Source organism: Desmodus rotundus, chromosome 5 (genome assembly GCF_022682495.2).
Source record: "Desmodus rotundus isolate HL8 chromosome 5, HLdesRot8A.1, whole genome shotgun sequence".
NCBI classification, from domain to species: Eukaryota; Metazoa; Chordata; class Mammalia; order Chiroptera; family Phyllostomidae; genus Desmodus; species Desmodus rotundus.
The window spans coordinates 91,179,029-91,202,990 of NC_071391.1; the positions used below are offsets into that span (position 1 = coordinate 91,179,029).

The 23,962-nt window shown below is 39.3% G+C and overlaps 1 protein-coding gene across 9 annotated transcripts in view; it reads right to left on the bottom strand.

Annotated features, from left to right (window-relative positions):
* Positions 1-23,962, bottom strand: part of ARHGEF12 (Rho guanine nucleotide exchange factor 12) — a 278,370-nt gene that overhangs the window by 112,011 nt on the left and 142,397 nt on the right. For 7 of the 9 annotated variants that reach the window (XM_024569576.4, XM_024569577.4, XM_024569578.4 and 4 more), the window contains one exon: positions 23,528-23,665. The exons of the other annotated variants lie outside the window; for them this stretch is intronic. In XM_024569576.4, the coding sequence (XP_024425344.2) occupies positions 23,528-23,665 (138 nt within the window). The remainder of the gene's footprint in view (positions 1-23,527; positions 23,666-23,962) is intronic. 9 annotated transcript variants of the gene reach the window in all.

The window sequence follows — 23,962 nt, forward strand, 5'->3', positions numbered from 1 at the left end:
TCACATTCCACCTTCTTGCTCTTTGCTGTCTTAGATGCTAGGGGCTCTCGGTGCTGCTATGGGGTAGTTCAGGCCCCTACAGGGTCGAGTCTTACTGGGAATGCAGTCTCCCCTAGCCCTGCAGCTCCCCTCTGCTGGGCGTTCTGCCTTTGTCCTAGAGAGCCTGTAGGACCTGCAGGGCTGTGTGCGCGGAGTCTCGGTAGGAGTTGTTCGGAACCAGTGCTTTTAGGCCAGGCCATTGACCAGCCGATCTGCTTGCTGCTTTGGGCCTGGGTCGCGCGGCCGGCGGGTCTGCCGCCTTGGGCCTGTGAGTAGGTTGGCTAGCCTCTGCTCCCGGTGTGCACCCACCCGAGGTTTCAGGTGTGGGTGCCCAGCTTGGGTTTCAGTTGTAGGCCCCCAGACCGCTAATCTGGGTGTGCGCAACCGGGCTTCTGGTGAGAGCTGGGGCTGCTTATCCTGCGATCAGAGTCCACTGGCTGAGCGGGGAGGGGCGCCAGAGACAGCGGCTGCTGTGGAGAGGTGTCTAACTAGCTGGTGAGTGCCTCTATTTTCTCTTTTTCTTTTCGAGAAATTCTTCCTATTCAAGCCCCCCTGGTTCAGACAAGCACCTGCCTACTCACACAGCCCAGCCTGGCTCTCACCCAAGAATCCTGCAGTAGACCCTGCGCCCGGGCCAGGGGCTTCAGCCACCATAGTCCCCGCGCAGGTCCCAGGGACCTTATTGTCCTTAAGCACTCTTCTTACCGTCAGATCTTTCAATGTCCTCTACCTTTGGTCTCCGATCTTCATATATGCTGGAATACCGATGGCTGTTCGCTCTGTTCCTCAGATCAGCTAAGTGTTTCACTTGTGCTGAGGGGAAGTAAACTCTGCTGCCACCTATCTCGCTGCCATCTTGGAGTCATCCTTATTATTATTTTTTACTTTCTTCTTTCTTTTAACACGTTCGTCCTCTTTTTCCTTCTTTCTTGTTCTACGCCTTCTTTTTCGCCTTTTGTATCTCTTCTTCCTTCCATCTTTTATTTTTATAAATCCCCAAAAGTGAGACAATAAAACCTTGAACTGTAAAAACACCAGAGTTGGACCCAAAGAGGGGGCGGCATCCCAACAGCTGAGACAGTGAAACAAATATGACTTTCTTACCCCAGAGAATATGCAAGTTATTATATATTTCTATTACTATTTTTTTCACTGTTCTCACATCACTCAATTTATTAGTATTTCTGCATCTCTCTTCTTTCTGTTTAGACTTCTACCCTTGACTGGTTAACTGGCATTGTTTGACTGGTTTCCCCTTGTTCTCTCATTCACAGTGTATAGTTAATTAACTGTCTTTCACTTCACTTGTGTTCCAATTGCAAACTATTTTAGGACATATACTCCCTATTCCAGTTACCCAGATCACATAGATTATGTCATATGATTGCTGCTCAATTACTATTGTAAGTAATAGCTGTTTCGTACAATCGTAAATACTACACAGAACCCATCCCAGATCTCACCCCACTTCACTGTTTCCTGAACGATATTAATGGTGTGGCTAACTCTATTCTCTCACACATTACACCTATTTTCCACACTTTACTCTCACTTTACCTCGTAATCTGACCTCCCACAAGCTCATAGCTTTCTAGATCCTACTCACTCACAATCCTTCCCCACCACAACAAGAGTCTTATCTTATTAAAACCCTTTCTAAAAAGTGGCTAGGTGGGTGAAGTATCACAGTTAACGCTACACATATCCAAAGGATCTCCTATCTCTTCTGTAAGGGCTGGTATGTTAAATATCATAGAAGACACTCCTGCTGTTTTAGACCATTTCGCCTAACCCCTCCAACCTATCACAAAAAAGAGTAGGTAGAAGCTGTGAACACAAAGATACCACCCGGGAAGAGGAAACCCACCAACAAAAGAATCACCAACAGATAAGAACAGAAGAAGGTGAAGGAGGGAGTGGAAGCCACACTAACTCAACCCAGGAACTATCTCGAAATACAACTAAAATACTGGAGAAATTACTCAAAACAAACAACTGAACAAGAACAAGAGAAAAGCCTCAAAACCTTGTACACACCGAAGAACAAGCTCCAACACAACCTGCCCACACTTGCACAACAGAATACAAGAGGTGGTGGACAGACTGACCCTCACATAGCCAGCTGGTGGGAGGCACCCACCAAACAAAGACCCAACATCAACCAAAACTAAAGACATACACACAGCCAACATAAACCACAGCCCAAGATCAATAAGCTTGGGACATCAAGGAGACTGTACCACTGAATCTCATAGGTATTATATCACAGCAGTTTACACCATAAATCAAGGGGGTCAAAACAAAGCAACTTAAGAAGCAGAGGCTAACAGGAAGCGTCTCACAAAAAATGGGAAGACAAAGAAACAATCCCCAAATGAAAGGAAAGCAGGAAGTGTCAGAAACAATGCTAAATGAGAAAGAGGAAAGTCAACTATCAGATACTGAGTTCAAAGAATTGGTTTTAAGGAAGCTGAATGAGCTCACACAGAATTACAAAAAACTACAGGGAAACTACGATGAATTCACTGCAAACTATATCAACATGACAAAGGAAACAGAAACTATCAACAATGGCCGAGAAGAAATGAAGAATACAATTTCTGAACTGAAGAACACAGTAGAAGGAATCAACAGCTGACTTTATGAAGCAGAGGATCGGATCAGTAAACTGGAGGACAAGGTAGAAAAATCATCCAGAATAAGCAAGAAAAATAAGACAGCCTCAGAAAGAATGAAGAGTGGTTAAGGGAAAGGCAGGAAAACATGAACGTAATAATGTCCATACAATAGGTATACATGAAGGAGAAGAGGAATAGCAAGGGATAGAAAACCTACTGGGAAAAAAAAAATGGTGGAAAATTCCCCTAATTAGATGAGATAAAAAGTCACGTAAGTCCAGGAAACACGGGGAATCCAAAGCAAGAGGAATCCAAAGAGGCCCACTCGAAGACACATCATAAATAAAATGGCATAGTTCCAAGACAAACAAAGAATATTAAAGGTAGCAAGGAAGAATCAGGAAGTAACACACAAGGGGGCCCACATGAGGTTAGCAGCTGACTTCTCAATGGAAACGCTCCAAGCCAGAAGAGAACGGCATAAAATATTCCAAGTAATGAGAACCAGAGGCCTGCAACCAAAGATACTTTACCCAGCAAGGCTCTCAATCAAGATAGAAGGCCAAATAAGGATTTTCCCAGACAAAAGAAGTCTAAAAGAACACAGCTCCACCAAACCAGCTCTGCAAGAGATGCTAAAGGGACTGCTTTAAGGAAAGGAAGGAAAAGAGAGAGAAAGGGACAAACACAGTTACAAAGAAACATCAATGAATAACTACCTATTGATAATAACCTGAAATGTAAATGGAATAAATGCTCCAATCAAAAGACATGGAATAACTGAATGGATAAGAAAACATGACCCACACATATGCTGCCTCCAAGAGACCCACCTCAGGACAAAAGACCTACACAGTCTGAAAGGGAATGGCTGGAAACAAATTTTCCAAGCAAGAGAACAGGGAAAAAAAAAGCAGGGGTAGCAACACTCAGACAAAACAGACTTTAAAAGGCCATAAAGAGAGACCTAGAAGATCACTTCACAATACTCAAAGGAAGAATCCATCAACAAGACATAAACATTGTAAATCCCTATGCAAGCAACATAGGAGCACCCAAATACATAAAGAAAATCTTGGAGAACTTCCAGAAAGATATTGACAGGAAGACAATTATAGTCAGGGACTTTAACACGCCACTGTCAAAAATGGACAGATCTTCCAAACAAAGTATCAACAAAGATATTGTGGCATTGAACAATGCCCTGGATGAAATGGACTTAATTGATATATATACAGCCTTTTATTTCAAACAAGCAAAATACACATTCCTTTCAAACGCACATGGAACATTTTCAAAGGTAGACCACATGACAGGTCAGAAAACAAGCTTCAACAAGTTCAATAAAATTGAAATAATACCATGCTTTTTCTCTAACCACAAGGGACTGAAACTAGAAACAAACCTCAAGGAAAAAAACCCAAGACACTAAAAAACATGGAGGTTGAACACAATGCTATTATACAATAAATGGGTTAAGAATGAGATCAAGGAAGAAATCAAAAAGTTTCTAGAAACAAATGAAAATGAACTGACAACAACCCAAAAACTATGGTAGACAGCAAATACAGTCCTGACAGGGAAGTTCATAGCAATACAGGCCTACGTAAAAAGAACAGAAACATCTCATATAAACAACCTAAATCTAAACCTTACAAGAACTCGAGGAACAACAGCGAAGACAACCGAGAAACAAGTATAAAGAAGAAAGTAACCAAGATCAGAGCAGAATTAAGTGACCTAGAGACTAAAAGCACAATTGTAAGGATCAATGAATCCAGGAGCTGGTTCCTTGAAAAGATAAACAAAATCGACAAGCCTTTAAGTAGGCTCATCAAGAAAAAAAAGAGAGAGGACCAAAATAAACCACAATCAGATATAAAACAGAAGAGACTACAACTGGTAACACAATAATACAAAGGAGTGAAAGAAATTAGAAATGTGAAAGCCTAGATGAAATGGAAAAATTTCTAGAAAAATAAAACCTTCCAAAACTCAGTGAAGCAGCAGCAGAAAGCCGGAACAGACCAATAATACCTGATGAAATTGAAAGAGTAATCAAAAAGCACACAAAAGGCCTGGACCAGACGGCTTTACAAAGGAATTCTACAAAGCATTTAAGGGACAGCTAACCCCCATGCTCCACAGATTATTTCAAAAAATTCAAGAAGATGGAACACTCCCAAACTGGTTTTATGAAGCCAACATTTTCCTAATACCAAAACCAGATAAAGACATAAAAAAGACAAAACTTCACGACAGTATCACTGATAACAGATGCTAAATTCCTCAACAAAATATTGGTAAACTGCACGCAGCAAAATGGTAAAAGGATCATACACCATGATCAAGTGGAATTCATCCCAGGGATTCAAGGATGGGACAATATTCGCAAATCAATAAACATAATACATCACATAAACAACAGCAAAGACAAAAATCACATAATCTTATCAATAGATGCAAAAAAAAGCACTTGACAAGGTATAGCACCCATTTATGATAAAAACACTCAGCAAAGTGGGAATACAGGGAGCATTCCTCAACATAATAAAGGCCATATATGAGAGTCCTACAGCCAACATCATACTCAATGGACAAAAACTTAGAGCTTTCCCACTAAGATCAGGAACAAGACAAGGATGCCCTCTCTCACCACTCCTATTCAACATAGTATTGGAAGTCCTAGACACAGCAATCAGACAAGAAAAAGAAATAAAAGGCATCCAAATGGGAAAGGAGGAAATGAAACTGTCATTGTTTGCAGATGACATGATAGTGTACATGGAAAATCCTATGGACTCCACCAAAAAACTGCTCGACCTAATAAATGAATTTGGCAAAACAGCAGGACACAAAGTCAATACTCAGAAATCAAAAGGCATTCTTGTACACCAACAATGAAACATCAGCAACAGAAATCAGGGGAAAAAATCCGATTCAATATAGCAACAAGAAAAATAAAGTACCTAGGAATAAACCTGACTAAGGAGGTAAATGACCTGTACTCAGAAAACTACAGAATATTGAAGAAAGAAATTAATGAAGACACAAACAAATGGAAGCATGTGCCATGCTCATGGATTAGAGGAATTAACATCATCAAAATGAGCATACTACCTAAAGCGATTTATAGATTCAATGCAATCCCTATTAGAGTACCCATGACATATTTCACAAATATAAAAAAAAAATTTAGAAATTTATATGGAATCATAAATGACCCCAAATAGCTGCAGCAATTTTGAGAAAGAAGAAGAAAGCAGGAGGGATCACAATACCTGGTATCAAACTGTATTACAAGGCCACTGTAATCAAAACAGCCTGGTACTGGCATAAAAACAGGTGCATAGACGAGTGGAACTGAACAGAGAGCCCAGAAATAAACCCAAGGCTTTATGGTCAATTCATATTTGACAAAGGAGGCAGGAGCATAAAAAGGAGCAAAAACAGCCTCTTCAACAAATGGTGTTGGGAGATGTGGACAGCTACATGCAAAAAACTGAAACTCGATCACCAACTTATACCATACACAAAAATAAACTCAAGGTGGATAAAAGATTTAAATATAATTTGTAACACCATAAAAGTCCTACAGGAAAACATTGGCAGGAAAATCTCAGACATTCCACCCAGCAACATCCTCACAGACATGTCCCCTCAAGAAAGGGACATAAAGGAAAGAATAAACATATGGGACCTCATCAAAATAAAAAGCTTCTGTACGGCTAAAGAAAACAGCATTAAAATGAAAAGAGAACCAACAGCATGGGTAAACATATTTGCCAATGATGCCTCAGACTAGGGCCTGATCTCCAAAATATATAAAGAACTCACACGACTCCACTCCAGGAAGACAAATAGCCCAATTAAAAATGGGCAAAGGACTTGAACAGACACTTCTCCAAGGAAGATATACAGAGGGCCCAGAGACATATGAAAAGATGCTTAGCATCACTAGCCATCAGAGAGATGCAAATTAAAACCACAATGAGGTACCATCTCACACCAGTTAGAGTGGCCAACATAAACAAATCAACAAACAAATGCTGGAGAGGATGTGGAGATAAGGGAACCCTATTACGTTGTTGGTTGGAATGTAGAGTGGTGCGGCCACTGTGGAAAACAGTATGTAATTTCCTCAGAAAACAAAAAATGGAAATGCCTTTTTGCCCAGCAATTCAAGTGCTGGGATTATATCCTAAGAACCCTGAAACACCAATCCAAAGGAACCTGTGCACCCCAATGTTCATAGCACCACAACTGACAATAGCCAAGTACTGAAAGCAACCTAAGTGCCCATCAGCAAATGAGTGCATCAAAAAACTATGGTACATTTACACAATGGGAATTCTACGCAGCAGAGAGAAAGGAGGACCTTATACCCTTTGCAACAGCATGGATGGAACTGGAGAGCATTATGGTAAGTGATACAAGCCAGGCGGTGAGGGACAAATACCATACGATCTCTCCTTTAACTGGAATATAATCAACAGAAGAAAAAAGCAAAGAAAATATAAGCAGAGACATTGAAGATAAGAACAATCTAACAATAGCCAGAGGGGAGACGGGAAGGGACGGTGAGCAGTAGGGTTTTTGGGAACTAATATAAAGGACCCATGGACAATACCAAGGGGGATGATGTAGGCAAGGGATGGAGGTGCGTTTGGCTGGGGCGGGGTAGACGCGTGGGGAGAAAATGCAGACAACTGTAATTGAACAACAATAAAATAATTAAAAAAAATAAAATAAAAATGTCCAAGTAGAGGAATGATTCCCCAACTTTTTATGAAGCCAGCATCATCAAATCCCTAAATCAGGTAAAGACACAACAAACAAAGAAAACTACAGGCCAGTATCACTGATAAGAATACCTGCTAAAATTCTCAAAAAAAACTTTGGCAAACCACATCCAGAAATACATTAAAAAGATCATACACTATAATCAAGTGGGATTCATCCTGGGGATGCAAGGATGGTACAGTATTTACCAATCAATAAATATATGTCACATAAACATGAAAAAGACAAAAATCACATGATAATATCAATAGATGTGGAAAAAGCATTTGATAAGGTACAGCACTTATTTATGATAAAATTGGGAGCAGAGGGAACATACCTCAACACAATAAATGCCTCATTCTAGAAACCTACGGACAGTATCATAGTCAACAGGCAAAAACTAAGAGCTTTCCCATTAAGATCAGGAACAACACATGGATGTGCACTTTCACCATTCTATTCAATATAGTATTGGTGGTACTAGCCACAGTGATCAGACACGAAAAAGAAATAAAAGGCATCCAAATTGGAAAGGAGGAAGAAAAACTGTCATTGCTTACATATGACATGATAGTGTACACAAAAAACCCTATAGACTCCACCAAAAAACTACTTACCTAGTAAATGAATCAGGCAAGACAGCAAGATACAAAGTCAATATTCAGAAATTCAGGGCATTTTTGAATATCAAGAAGGACATATCAGAAACAGAGATCAGGAAAAAATCCCATTTGGTATAGCAACAAGAAAAATACCATACCTAGAAGTAAACTTAACCAAAAAGATAAAGGACCTGTACTGAGAAAACTACACACACTGAGGAAAGAAATTAGGGAAGACACAAACAAATGGAAGCATATAAGATGTTCATGAATTCAAAGAATTAACATCATCAAAATGTTCATACTACCCTACGAAATTAATAGGTTCAACACAATCCAACTAAAATGCCAATAACTTATTTCATAGGTACAGAACAAACATTTCAAATATTTATATAAACCATAAAGGACCCTGAAGAGGCACAGCAATTTTGGGAAGGAACAAAGTAGGAAACAAACTATATTATATGCCAAAGTAATCAAAACAGTGTGGTACTTGCATAAGAACAGACACATTGACCAATGCAATAGAACAGAGAGCCCCGAAATAAACCCATCTCTGTATGGTCAATTAATATTCGACAAAGGAGGCAGCAGTATAAAATGGAGTAAAGATAGCCTCTTCAACAAATGGTATTGGGAGATCTCGACAGCTGCATGCAAAAAAAATAAAACTTGACCATCAACTTACACCATACACCAAAATAAACTCAAGGTGGATAAAAGTCTTCAACATAAATTGGGACATCAAAAAATCCCAGAGGAGAACATAGGCAGGTACATCCCAGGTATTCCTTGCAGCAATATTTTTATTCATATGTACCGTAGAACAAGGGACATAAAGGAAAAAACAGGAGTTCTGGCCAAGATGGAGGCATAGGTAGAAACTCTCTTCGCTTCCTCACACAACTAAAAGGAGGATAATAACCAATCTAAAATCAATAAACAACCAAAAGTGCTAGAAAATCAAACTGCATGGAACACCGACAACCAAGGAATCAAAGAAAAAAAAAACAACAAACAACTAGAACAACCAGACTGCTAAGAGCTTGCAGGTGGGGATGGCTCAGAAGAACTGGGGCAAGGTGACAAACCAAATGGGCCAGGACAGCTCAGAAAAACCACAGCGAGGCTGACAACAGAGCTGGCAGGGCTGGCTCAGAAAAAGTGCCTCAAGGTGGTGAACCACGTGGGTGGGGCTGGCTGAAGGCAAAACTGAAACTCAGAGCTGACTGTGGATTACAGCTGATATCACACCAGGAGAAACTCCCAGTCTCACACAAGAGTCGATGGGAAAGTGGGCTAGAGGCAAGCAGGCGAGCTGCATTATTCCCTCTCTGGCCCCTCGCCCACAGACAGTAATGCCTAGGAAAGAGGGTTGCCCTGCCTGGGTGAATAGCTAAAACCCCACCCCCTTACAACTTATCAGGTACACCAAGATAAAGAAATATGGCCCAAATGAAAGAACAGAGCAAAACTTCAGAAAGAGCTAAAAGATAAAGAGATGGCCAACCTATCTAATGGAGATTTTAAAGCCCTGGTAGTCACAATGCTCACAGAACTCATTGAGCTTGCTCAAAAATGAAACAACAAATGAAAGATACCCAAAATGAAATAAAGTAAAATATTCAGGGAACCCACAGTGCAGGAAGGAAACCAGGACTCAAGGCAACAATTTGGAACAAAAGGAAGAAATAAATATCCAAACGGAACAGAAGGAAGCAGAAAAATGAAGATAAGCTGAGGAATCTCTGGGACAACCTGAAACATTCCAACATCTGATTATAGGGGTGCCAGAAGGAGAAGAACAGCAGCAAGAAATTGAAAACTCATTTGAACAAATAATGAAGGAGAACTTCCCCAATCTGGCAAAGGAAACAGACTTCCAGGAAGCCCAGGAAGCCCAGAGAGTCCCAAAGAAGTTGGACACACCAAGAGAAACGCACCAAAGCACATCATGATTAAGTTACTGAAGATTAAAGATTAAGGACAGAATCTTAAAAGCAGCAAGAGGAAAGGGAAGAGTGACCTATAAAGGAGTGCCCATTAGGCTATCAGCTGAATTCTCAAAAGAAACCTTGCAGGCAAGAAGGGCCTGGAAAGAAGTATTTGAAGTCATGAAAGGCAAAGACCTACATCCAAGATTACTCTATCCAGCAAAGCTTTCATTTAGAATGGAAGGGCCGATAAACTGCCTCTCAGATAAGGTGAAGTTAAAGGAGTTCATCATCATCAAGCCATTGTTATATGAAATGTTAAAGTGACTTATCTAAGAAAAAGATGATAAAAAATATCAACAATAAAATGACAACAAACTCACAACTATCAAATGAACCTAAAATAAAAGAAAAACAATGAAAACAAAAACTAAGCAACTCAAACAGGAACAGAATCAGAGAAATAGACATCACATGGAGGGATTTCAGTGGGGAAGGGGAAGGGAGGAATGGGGGAAAAGGTTCAGAGAAGAAGAAGCATAATTAGTAGGCATAAAATAGATTCGGAGAAATCAAAAATGGTATAGGAAACAGAGAACTCAAAGAACTTATATGTACAACCCATGGACATGAACTAAGGGGGTGCAAAGCTGGAGACTTGCGGGGGCAGGGTGTAGGGGAGTAAAGGGGGGAAAATTGAGAAAACCATAATATCATAATCCATAAAAATACTTAAAAAAAGGAAAAAATAAAGAAAAGAGACTTCATCAAAATAAAAGGCTTCTGAATGGCTAAAGAAAACATCAGCAAAATGAATGGAACCAACCTTATGGGAAAATATATTTGCCAATGATATCTCAGGCAAGTGTTTTATCTGTAAAATATACAAAGAACTCACACAACTCCAGTCTAGGAAGACAAACAACCCATTAGAAAATTGGCAAAGGACCTGAACAGACACTTCTCCAAGGAGGATATACAGAGGTCCCCAAGGCACATGGAAGAATGATTAGCATCAAAAGCCATTAGAGAGATACAAATTAAAATCACAATGAGATACCACTTCACACCGGTCAGGAAACCTGTGGGGGTTGAGGTGGCGGGAGGCAGCCATCATAAACAAATCAACAAACAAGTGCTGGCAAGGGTGTGGAGAAGAGAACCCAAGTAGACTGTTGGTGGGAATGAGGACTGGTGTAGCCACTGTGGAAAACACTGTGGACCTTCCTCAGAAAATTAAAAATGGAACTGCCTTTTGACCCTGCAATTCTGCTGCTGGGATTATAACCTAAGAGTCCTGAAACACCAATTCAAAACGACCTATGTACCCCAATGTTCATAGAGACACAATTTATAAGAACCTATGCACCCCAATGTACATAGCAACACAATTTACAATAGCCAAGTACTGGAAGCAATGTTAAGTGCCCCTCAGGAACTGAGCTGATCAAAAAACTGTGGCATATTTACAGGATGGAATACTACATGGCAGAGAATGAAGGCACTCGTACCTTTCAGGACAGCACGGATGGAACTGGAGAGCATTATGCTAAGTGAAATAAGCTAGGCAGTGAAAGGCAAATACCATATGATCTCACCTATTAGAGGACCCTAAGAAATAAAACAAAGAAACGATAAAAATAGAATGAGAGATATCGAAATAAAAAAAAATTGACAGTAACCAGAGGATAATGGGAGAGGGATAACGAGGGAAATAAAGAAAAGGGTTGTCAAGGTACATGTATAGGAACAAACTGACATCTGGTCAAGATGGAGGTGTAGGTAGGTACACTTTGGCTCCTCGCAGAACCAAAAGGAGGACAACAAATTTAAAAACAAAAGAATAACCAGAACTGTCAGAAAATCGAAGTGTATGGAAGTCCGACGACCAAGGAGTTAAAGAAGAAACATTCATCCAGACCGGTAGAAAGGCCTGAGATGGGGACGTCGGGTGGAGAGGAGTTGGAGCACAGTAGCGGCTGGTGGAGCGGGCATTTCCACACTTGTGTACAGTTAAATCAGGAGGAACAAATGGGAAGTGAGACAGACCTCTCAACCCAAGGTTCTAGTGAGAATAAATAAAGACTCAAAACCTCTGACCAAAAAAAGCTGTGGAGGTTGAGGTAGCAGAAGAAAGTCCCAGCCTCTCAGAAAAGTTCACTTGTAGAGACCCCCGGAGTCCTAAAATATACACAAAACCATCCAGCCTGGAATCAGCACCAAAAGGGCCCAATTTGCCTGTGGGTACCAGAAGAAATGACTGAAAGCCTACCCTGAGCTAAGCAAGCAGCATTGTTCCTCTCGGACCCCTCCATCACATACAGTGCCACAATGCAGCCAAGTGAAATGCATGCCCTGACCTGGTGAATAACTAAGGCTCTGCCCATACTATGTAACAGGCGTGCCCAGACAAAGAAATTGGCCCAAGTGAAAGAACAGATCAAAGCTCCAAAAAAATTCAACTAAGTGTTGAATAGATAGTCAATCTACCAGATACAGAGTTCAAAACACTGGTAATCTGTATGCTCACAGAAATAGTTGAGTGTAGTCACAAAATAGAGGAAAAAGTGAAGGCTATGAAAAGTGAAATAAAGGAAAACCCACAGGGAGCCAACAGTAAAGGGAAGGAAACTGGGACTCAAATCAACAGTTTGGAACAGACGAAGAAATAAACATTCAACCAGAACAGAATGAAGAAACAAGAATTCAAAAAAATGAGGAGAGGCTGAGGAACCTCCAGGACATCTTTAAACGTTCCAACATCTGAATCATAGGGGTGCCAGAAGGAGAAGAGGGAGAACAAGAAATTGAAAACTTATTTGAAAAGATAATGAAGGAGAACTTTCCCAATCTGGCAAAGGAAACAGACTTCCAGGAAGTTCAATAAGCTGAGAAGAGTCCCAGAGAAGTTGGACCCAAGGAAGCACACACCAAGGCACATCATATTTACATTAACCAAAATTAAAGATAAGGAGAGAATCTTAAAGGCAGCAAGAGAAAAGGAGACAGTTACCTACAAAGGAGTTCCCATTTGGCTATCAGCTGATTTCTCAAAAGAAACCTTGAAGGCAAGAAGGGGCTTGAAAGAAGTATTCAAAGTCATGAAAGGCAAGGACCTACATCCAAAATTACTCTATTAATCAAAGCTATGATTTAGAATGGAAGGGCTGATAAAGTGCTTCCCAGATAAGGTGAAGTTAAAGGAGTTCATCGTCACCAAGCCCTTATTAGATGAAATGTTAAAGGGGCTTATCTAAGAAAAAGAAGATAAAAAATATGAACAGTAAAATGACTACAAAGTCACAGCTATCAACAAGTGAACCTAAAAACACAAACAAAAACAACCCAAAAAGGAACTAAGCAACAACTAGAACAGGAACAGATTCACAAATAGAGATCACATGGAGGATTATCAGCCAGGAAGGGGAGATGGGAGAATGGGGAAAAAGGTGCAGAGAAGAAAATGTATAAATGACAGGCACAAAATAGACAGGGGGAGGTTAAGAATAATATGGGAAATGGAAAAGCCAAAGAACTTGTATGTATGATCCACAGACATGAACTAAGGCGTGGAAATGAGGGTGGGAGGGGGGGTACAGGCTGAAGGGGAATAAAGGGGAGAAAAAAATGGGACAACTGTAACAGCACAATCAATTAAAAATATATTTAAAAAAGGAACATGTATAAAGTATCCATGGTTACAGCCAAAGGGGAATAGAATTGATGGTGGGAGTTGGAGGTGGGTGGAGTAGGGGAGCATGGTGGGGGTAAAGTAGAGCAACTATGCTTGAAGAACAACAAAATAAATAAATAAATGACAGTTTAAAAAAAGAAGATATTAATTCTAAAGATTTGATTATGGTAATATGGCTAAATGTTTAAGTTTTTTTCTCTTTAAGTTGTGTATTAATGAAATAATGTGTTGGGCCCTGGCTGGTGTGGCTCAGAGGACTGATTGTAGGCCTGTGAACCTAAGGGTTGTGGGTTCCATTCCCAGTCAGGGCACATGCCTGGGTTGCGGGCTGGGTCCCAGTGGGGGACACCTGACAGGGAACCACACATTGATATTTCTCTCCCTTTCTTTCTCTTTTCTTTCCCTTCTGTATAAAAATAAAGAATTAAAATCTTTTTTTAAAAAGAGTGTATTGGATTTTACTTTAAAATATTCCAGTATTAGTGAGTGAGGAATGGAGGTTACAGACAAATTTGAGCACCTGTTGATGGGAAAACCATTATGCTAGTCTCTACTTTTCAAAGTACCTCTCTTGTGAGAACTGGGTATGTGGGTATTCTTTAAAATCATCTTTCAGGCAAACAAAAGGAGGGAATTTTACAATGATGATAATATCACGAACACCACAGGGAGATTATTTTATAACATGAGCAGAAATTAGGGAAAAAATTAGAAGCACTGATTTAAAAGATAAAAACACCGATTGGTTCCTATAATCTTAATACAGTTCAACTGAAACAAACATGGAATCCTATTAGCTAAAAGTAGCACATCTTAGCTTCGAACAGACACGAATAGAAATTAAGCTTGTTTTTTATGTGTTCAGTACAAATCGTAGTCTACACTGTATCATCTCTCACCTGGATCTCTACAATATCCATTTATTTATTTGCTCTCAGTTTCCTGGTTTATAAAATGGTGATATAGCTTCTTGAAGATTATTATGAGAGCTAAAAAAAACTATCTGTAAAGTATTAGGTTAAGTGCTGACACAAAGGCAGGTATTCACTAAATGATAACTATTTATTAACCATTCAACACACATTTAAGTTCCTATTAAGCCAAGCAGTCTTCTTTTCTTACAGATCTCCCTGATTCCTTATTCTACTTCATTTTACATTCTGACATGTTTCTGTTTGTACCTCTCTTCTGAATACAAGACAATGCCCAAACTCTTTAATTATTAAATTTGCTGTTTGTTCAAATACTTCAAAAACACCAATTACATCTCAAACAGTCTTAATTCAATGGAATCCCTGTTTCTACATTTGCCAATTCACTCTATTTTATATATATCTAAGCCACAGATTTTACTGTAACATTCCTCTAAATATAAGATAAAATTCAAATTTTTCCTTCTTATCGTTTGTTCTAAATTTGTACAATCTGCCAGCCTTTGGAAACATAAAGGTAAGTAAGATGGCCCCTGGGCTCTAAAAAACTTTGCATCTAATGGTGGAAACAGGCCTTGAAAGTAGGGAGAAGTTGCACTAAAATAAAAAGGAGAAGAATATGAAAAGGATTCCCAAAAGCAATACTGTTAGAACAAGTTGAAGCCCTGGTCTCAAGAGTGTTTCTAAAAGAAACTATAGCTATTTCTTCCATGATGCTAATATACAAGGAAAATTTTTACTGCTTTCCCAAAATGTTACCCATTTTCATACAAAAGCCCCTTTGTTTATATTTAGAGTACTGGCTTTTGCAGCCTAGGTAGAGGTAGATCACTTAGTAACTGGGTAAGTTTGGCTAGTTAGTTAACTCCATTTGGCCTCAGTTTTTTCTTTTCTAAAGTTATGATAAAAACAGTACTGTATCACATGGCTGTTTTGATAATTAACTAAGGAATGTAAAAACACTTATAGCATATGGTATTAATGCCCAATAAATGTGAGCTATTAAATTTTTTTCTTGCATCACAATTGAATTTTTCGTTAAAACCTTTAGCCTATCCAATCATTAACACTCCTATCACCATCTTTCAAAAATAAGAAAGTAAACCCTCATAATTTCTCTGCATGAGGAACTGAGTCGTTGGGCTTAAGCCTCAAAACATGGCTAAAATGATCGCTTAAACAAGTAGCTTTGTGTATATAAAGCTATATTATTTTTATATATATAAAATTTTATTTTTTTAACCACAACCTTCAGGAAGAAATTTTACATTGTTAATCAGCATATGTGGGTGTGTCTCTGTGTATGTGTGTATATGTATATTCACATATACTAAGTGGGGACACAAAAAACGCCAGAATTTATTTATAAAAAATTGTGTATTTGTTCTTACATGTTTAAACTTCAGGTACCTTCAAAGTAATCTGCATTTGACACAATACACCTATGGAGACTTTTTTCTACCGCTCAAAACAGTTTTTGAACTTGTCGATTATGATGCCTTAGTACTCCTGAATTTTTTGTTTCACCTCTTCCGACATCAGCAAACTGTTCCACTTCAAAGACTTCTTCCGCCAGGGAAACAAAAAAAAGTCAGTCAAGGCAAGATCTGGCAAATGGGGAGAGTAGGGCATAGGGGTTATGCTGTTTTTGGTCAAACTGAACACTCAGCATGGTACAGGCAGGTGTGCTTGTAAATCACCCATCATGAAATGGGCAAATGTGTTGAAAGAATCTACAAAAAAGTTCACTGAAGCTGAACAGAGCCTCTCACAACAATTTCAACTGGTACACTCATATAGATGGGTTGGTAGAACACTGATCTAGAGGGGGAAGCTAGACTATAAGGTACCTGACCTCCAGAAGAAAATTCCAGTTTTTATAGGGTCCCCACTTGTATACACATTCACAAAGATACATACATATGTATATAACAAAGTCACAAGAAGTAACACCACTTCAACATGTAAAGAACTCTTTAAAAAAATTTTTAAACTTATTGTTGTCCAATTACAGTTGTCCTACCTTTTTCTCCATTGCTCACCCCTACCCCACTCCTACACTTCCAAAGTCAATCGCCCCCATTGTTCTAGTCTATGAATACTCTATTCGTGTTCCTTTGCTTATGCCTTCCATATTTTCCCCATTATACCCCTCCCCCATCCCCTATGGTCACTTTCACTTTCATCTTTATTGCCATATTTCTAGTTCCATTTTACTCAATTGTTTCTTTTGTTGATTAGGTTCCACTTATACGTGATATCATATAGTATTTGTCTTTCACCGTGTGGCACACTTCACTTAGTACAACGCTCTCCAGTTCCATCCATGCTGTAGCAAAGGGTAGGAGTTCCTTCCTTCTGCTGCGTACTATTCCATTGTGTAAATGTACCATAGTTTTTTGATCCACTCATTTACTGATGAGGCATTTAGGTTGCCTCCAGGACTTGGCTATTGTAAATTGTGCTACTATGAATATTAGGATGCATAGGTTCTTTTGAATTGTTGCTTCAGGATTCTTAGTGTATAGTCCCAGCAATGGGATCACTAGATTGAAAGGCAGTTCCATCTTTAGTTTTTTGAGGAAATCCCATACTGTTTTCCACAGTGGCTGCACCAGTCTGTATTCCCACCAAGAGTGTACTAGGGATCCCTTTTCTCCACAACCTCTCCAGCACTTCTTTGTTGATTTGCTTATGATGGCCATTCTCACCAGTGTGAAGTGGTATCTCATTGTGGTTTTGATTTGCATCTCTCTGATGGCTAATGATGCTGAAGCATCCATTCATATGCCTATGGGCTGTCTGTTTGTCCTCCTTGGAGAAGTGTGTGTTCAGGCCCTTTGCCCATTTTTGAATTGATTGTTTTCCCAGTGTGGAGTCATGTGAGTTCTGCGTGTATTTTGGAGATCCAATCTGTGTCTGAGGTATTATGGGCAAATACGTTCTCCCATATGGTTGGTTCTCTTTCCATTCTGGTGATGTTTTCTTTAGCTGTGCAGAAGCTTTTTAGTTTGATGTAGTCCCATTTGTTTATTCTTTCCTTTATATCCCTTGCCCTAGGAGATGTATCAGTGAAAATATTGCTGCGTGGGATATCTGAAATTTTTCTGCCTGTGTTTTCCTCTAGGACATTTATGATGTTATGACTTATATTGAACTCTTTTATCTATCTTATATTTATTTTGGTATATGGTATAAACTGGTGGTCTGCTTTCATTTTTTTGCATATACTACACCACTTATTGAAGAGGCTATTTTTACTCCATTTTATCTTCTGGGCCCTTTGTCAAATATTAACTGACTGTATTGACATGAGTTCATTTCTGGGCTCTCTAATCTGTTCCATTGGTCTAAGTGTGTGTTCTTATGTCAGTATCAGACTGTTTCGATTACAGTTGTCTTGTAATATACTTTGATATCAGGTATTGTGATCCCTCCTATTTTGTTATTCTCTCTCAAAATTGCTGAGGGTATTCGGGGTTGTTTATGATTTCATATAAATTTTTCAAATGTTTGTTCTCCACCTGTGAAATGTTATTGGTATTTTGACAGGGATTGCGTTAAATCTATAGTTTGCTTTGCGTAGCATGCACATTTTGACGATGTTAATTCTTCCCATCCATAAACATGGTATATGTTTCCATTTATTTGTGTCTTCCTTAATTTCTTTCTTCAGTGTTGTATACTCCTCTGAGTACTGGTCTTTTACCCTTCTTGTCTAAGTTTATTCTGATGTATTTCATTTTCCTAGTTGCTACACTAAATAGGATTTTCTTTCTTTCTTTCTGTCTGTCTCTCTGTCTTTCTTCCTTAATTTTTGGTATTTCATTGCTGGTGTACGAAAATGCCTTCTATTTCTGAATACTGACTTTGAGTCCCGCTGTTTCATCAAATTCACTTATTAGATCGGGTAGTTTTTTTGGTGGAGTCTGAAAGGTTTTTTTTTAAAAAAGATTTTATTTATTTATTTTTAGAAAGAGGGGGAGGGAGGTAGAAAGAAACGGAGAGAAACATCAATGTGTGGTTGCCTGTGACCCTACTGGAGACTCAGCCCACAACCCAGACATGTGCACTGACTGAGAATTGAGCCGGCGACCATTTAGATCAAGGACTGGCACTAAATCCACGGACGCACATCAGACATGGCTATAGAGTTTTCTATGTAAACTATCCTGCCATCTGCAAAGAGTGACAACTTTACTTCTTCCTTCCTATTTTGATCCATTTATTTTTCTCTTCTGATCACTGTGGCTAGAACTTCAAATGCTGTGTACAATAGGAGTGGTAAAGTGGACATCCTTATCCTACCCTCGATTTAGTGGGAAAGCTTTCAGTTGTTGCCTGTTGAGTATGGTGTTGGCTGTACATTTCCCGTATATGGCCTTTGTTATATAGAAGTTTGCTCCCTCTATTCCCACTGTGCTGTGTTTTTATCATACATGGGTGATGTACCTTTTCAAATGCTTTTTCAGCATCTGTTGATATGATCATTGGTTTTTGTCTTTCGTATTGTTTATGTGGTGTATTACATTATTGACTTGTATATACTGTACTACCCTTGCATCCCTGGGATGAGTACCACTTGGTCATGGTATATGATTTTTAATGTGTTGCTGGATATGGTTTGCCAAAATTTTTTTTGAGGATTTTAGTGTCTATGTTCATCAGTGATATTGGTCTTTCTTTGTTGTGTCTTTACCTGGTGTTGGAATTAGGATAATACTGGCCTCATAAGAAGAGTTTGGGAGTACTCCATTTTCTTGGATTTTCTGTAATAGTTTGAGAAGAATCAGAGTTAGCTCTTCTCTAAATGTTTGGTAATAATCTCCAGTGAATCCGTCTGGCCTATGGCTTTTGTATGCTGGGAGTGTTTTTATTACTACTTCAATTTCACTAGTTGTTATTGTCTATTCAGGATTTCTGCTTCTTCTTGACTCAGTTTTGGAGGATTGTATTTCTAAAAATTTGTCCATTTCAAATTTCCTGGCATATAGTTGTTCGTGGTAGTTTCTTACAATCCTTTTTATTTCTGTGGTACTAGCTGTAATTTCACCTCTCTCATTTCTGATTTTACTTATTGGAGTCCTCTCTATTTTTTTTGATGAGTCCAGTTAAAGGCTTCTCGATTTTGCTTATCTTTTCAATGAACTGGCTTCTGGGTTCAACGATCATTTGAATTGTTCTTTTAGTCACCGTGGCATTTAATTCTGCTCTGACCTTATTTCCTTCCTCCTGCTCACTCTTGGCTTTATTTAATGTAATTCCTTTACTTTTTTGTAGATGTATGCTTAGGTCATTTATTTGAAAAGTTTCTATCTTTTTGATAGGCCTGAAAGGCTATGAACTTCCCTCTCGAGACTGCCTTCGCTATGTCCCATAGGTTTTGGTTTGTTGTGTGTTCATTTTCATTTGTTTCCAGAAACTTTTTGATTTCTTCCTTGATCTCATTTTATACCCTTTCATTGTTTAGTAACATGTTATTCAGTGTCGATATATGACTGTTTTTTAGTTTTTTCCTTGAAGGTGATTTCTAGTTTCAAGCCATTGTGATCCAAAAAAATGCTTAATATAATTTCAATTTTCTTGAATTTCTTGAGGCTTGATTTGTGTCCTATCATGTGATCTGCCTTTGAAATATTCCATATGCTATTGAAAATTTGTTGTGAAAGGTTCCATATATATCAGTTAAACCTATGCAATCTAAACCCATGTGATTCAGTGCCAATATATCCTTGTTGATTTTTGTTTAGAAGACCTGTCCATTGTCAACAGTTGTGTGTTAACACTTAAATACTGTGAGTATGTTGCTGTCTATATCTTTCTTTAAGTCCTCCAAGATTTTCCTTATATATTCGGGTGCTCCTATGTTGGGTGAAAATAGGTTTACAATTGTTATAGCTTCCTGATGGATGCTTCCCTTGATAATTATGAAATGACCTTTGTCTCTTTTTATGGACTTTGTTTTGAAATCTGTTTTTTCTGATATAAGTATTGCTACCTTGGCTTTTTTTTTTTTTTTCTGTCCATTTGTGCAGGTCTTTTGTTCTGAGGTGGGTCTCTTGTAGATAGCATATATGCAGGTCATGTTTTCTTATCCATTCACCTAACCTATGTCTTTTGATCAGAGCATTTAATCCATTTCCATTGAACATTACTACTAAAAGGCCCCTTATTCATTCCCAATTTTCCTTTTGTACCTCTGTTCCTTTCTCTCTCACTCTATATCTTCATCTTCTTAAAGCAATCCCTTCAGTATGTCCTGCAATGCTGGTTTGGTGGAGGTGTGTCATTTAACTGTTTGTCTGGGCAACTCCTTATTTCACATTCCATTTTAAATGACAGCTTTGCTTCATAGAATAGTCTTGGTTGCAGGCCTTTGCTTTTCATTATTGCATTATTCTTGCCATTGTCTTCTGGCTTGTATTGTTTCTGTTGAGATAACACCTGCTAGCTGTATCTGAAATCTCTTGTATGTTACTATCTGTTTCTCCCTTGCTGCTTTTACGATGCTCTCTTTGTCTTTAAAATTTGGCATTTTAGTTATGATGTGTATTGGAATAGGCCCCTGTGGGTTCATCTTGATTGGGACCCTCTGTGCTTCCTGAATTTTCATGGCTTTTCCCCTCTCCAGGTCAGGAAAGTTTCTGTCATTTTTTCAAACAGGTTTTCTATCCCTTGCTTCATTTCTTCTCCTTGTGGTATTCCTATGATTTGAATATTGTTGCATTACATGTCGTACTGCACTTCCCTTAAGTTATCCTCTTACTCTGCTTTGCCAGTTAGATCTGTGGGACTCAGTGGTTTGATCTCTTTGATCTCCTTTTCTGGATGCTTCTAGGGTTGCCATTTCTTCTGTTTGTGTGGGCTCTCTTGTACTTGGGCTCTACTTGTTGGAGGCTCCTTTGTTGGTGGGTTCTCCCCCTCAGCAGGCTTACTGGCAGTCACAACTCCCACCTTGTCTTGTATTCTGCCGATTGTTAAGCGTGCCCAATCGGTTTTGCAGAATCTTGGGTCCTGCATGTGGGCAGGGGGGTGGGAGCCGGGTTGAGCTCCGTTTTCCCTTTCCGATGGTTCAGGAAGGATGGGGACTCAGTCTGGGCTTCAATAACCCATGTGCTATTTCCAGCCGACCTCCTGATAGCACTATGTGGCCCACACTCTCCTCTCTGCGCAGTTGCTCCAGGTTGGTGTTGATAAAGGACCTCGCTTTGTACCCCTTTGATCAATTGTGAGGTGTCCTGAGTGGCAGCAAATCGTGTCGACAATCCTCTTTCCTCATTGCCCAGCAGTTGTACATGGGAAGTCCCTGACCTGTGTGCCTCAGTTCCCCTTTTGAAAAAAGGCTCTGTTAGCGCCATTACCAGTCCAAGCCAGTGTCTGGCTGGCTTTCTACACACTCCAACTCTCTAGCAAACCCAGAGTCAATCTCAGTCACAGCCAGTTGCAGCCCACCTTTTCTCCCAGCTCCAGAAGCCACCAGGACTCCCCGGTACTCTCTGGGACATTCCTGGCAGGTGACTGCTGCCCCAGCTTGTATAACCCCCAGCTATGAATGAGTTTGGTTGTGTTTTTTTCCCCCAGCGCCTTTACACGTCCAGGCATGAGTCTGAGAATTTCCCACCCTGGGAGGGGAGGGAGTTTCTAAGCTGCTTTCACTGACCCAGCTCTCCTCCAATATTGCCACTGCAGCATCCGTGGTTTCTGGTACCACGCCTGGAAAGCTTCACCGACTGCCTATAAAACCTCCTTACTGCCCGTTTCCAATCGTCCTCTGCACACTTTGGCTTCTAAACTCCGTATCAGCTAAGATTCTGTGGACTGTTCATTTTACTTTTTGGAAGATCAGCTATGTGTCCCAGTTGGGTGCACGAGCAAGTGGATTTAGTTCCACCTACTTCGCCACCATTCTGTAAAGCACTCTTATTTCCTTATTATTATGTTTTTTGGCATGCTGGTCCCAACCAACCATATTGATTTCATGAATCACAGTTTTAAAAACACTGGTTGAGACTACCTTCCTCATCATGTTTTAAAAGGGTGATCTATTCTTAAAGTCATTATTCCTATCACTGATACTACTTACAAAAGACTGCTAATTAACACTCAATTCATATGACTATGAAGCCATATCACATTCGACTTAAAATATCTTCTTTTAACAAATATCCATGTACATCTAGCAATTCCTGTGTTCATCAGGAAAAGTGTTACTAAACATGGGCTATTAACTGAAGTCTAACAGAACTAAGTCTTTTTCTGCTTGTAATGGCAAAGTGCCCCATGATTCAAGACTGAGTTACTCTGACCACAAATGGAATATTTACAGGCTCTTAAAGATATCAACAACTGTCCTTTCAGTTCAGTAAAAAGCACTGGCATTATTAACTTTTCTACCCTCAAACAAGATGCCTGCTGGGAAATCCCATGTCCTCTAAAGAAATATTTGACAATGGGTGTCCAAAGGAAAAAGCGAACTCTAGAATTAAAAGCTCAATATACAATAGTGTCCAGAATTTCTGCTCATCAAATTCCTACATCAAAGAAGGCAATGATAAAAAGATTATAAGTAATAAGAGAACATACCGGTAACTCATGTAACTTAACATCAAATATAGAGGCTATAAAGAAGAACACAACTTCAGTGTCTCTGGTTATATTTTGTTTGCTTTTTTCTTCTATTGAACAATCTAACAATAGCCAGGGGGGAGTGGGGTGGGTACAGTGGGAGGAGGGGATTACAGGAACTACTATAAAGGACACATGGACAAAATCAAGGGGGAGGGTGGAGGTGGGGGAGGGAGGTGGGTTCAGCTGGGGTGGGGTGGAGGGATGGGGAGAAAAGGCATACAACTAATTGAATAACAATAAAAATTAAAAAAAAAAAAGAAGAACACAAGAAGACTAAGATATGAACACTTACATTTGCATTGTCACTGCTGGGCCAAGAAACATCTCTGCTATAGTCAATTTTGCATAGTCCATCACCAGGATCTGCCTCTAACTCACTGACTGTTAGTGTGTCACCTAAAGGCTTGGAGGAAGTAATTATAGCTCCATCCTAAAACACATTAAACACATACACAAACACATAAAAAAAAAAAAACAACGTTCATTACTGATTGCATAAAGAAATAGAGTTGCATTATAAACTCAAGGAGACCACTAAAAGTTGGACATTTCCACATGATCAAGAATGCTTAAAAAGATTTGAAAGTTAAAAACATAAATAACTACTAATTCTGTGGTTATAAAATGGCAGTAACATTAGAGACAGTTAATGGGACTCTAAGTAAAGAAAAAATAAATAACGTGAAAGTGAAAGTACACTAAACCAGCAAGTCAAGAAGTTTTCAGA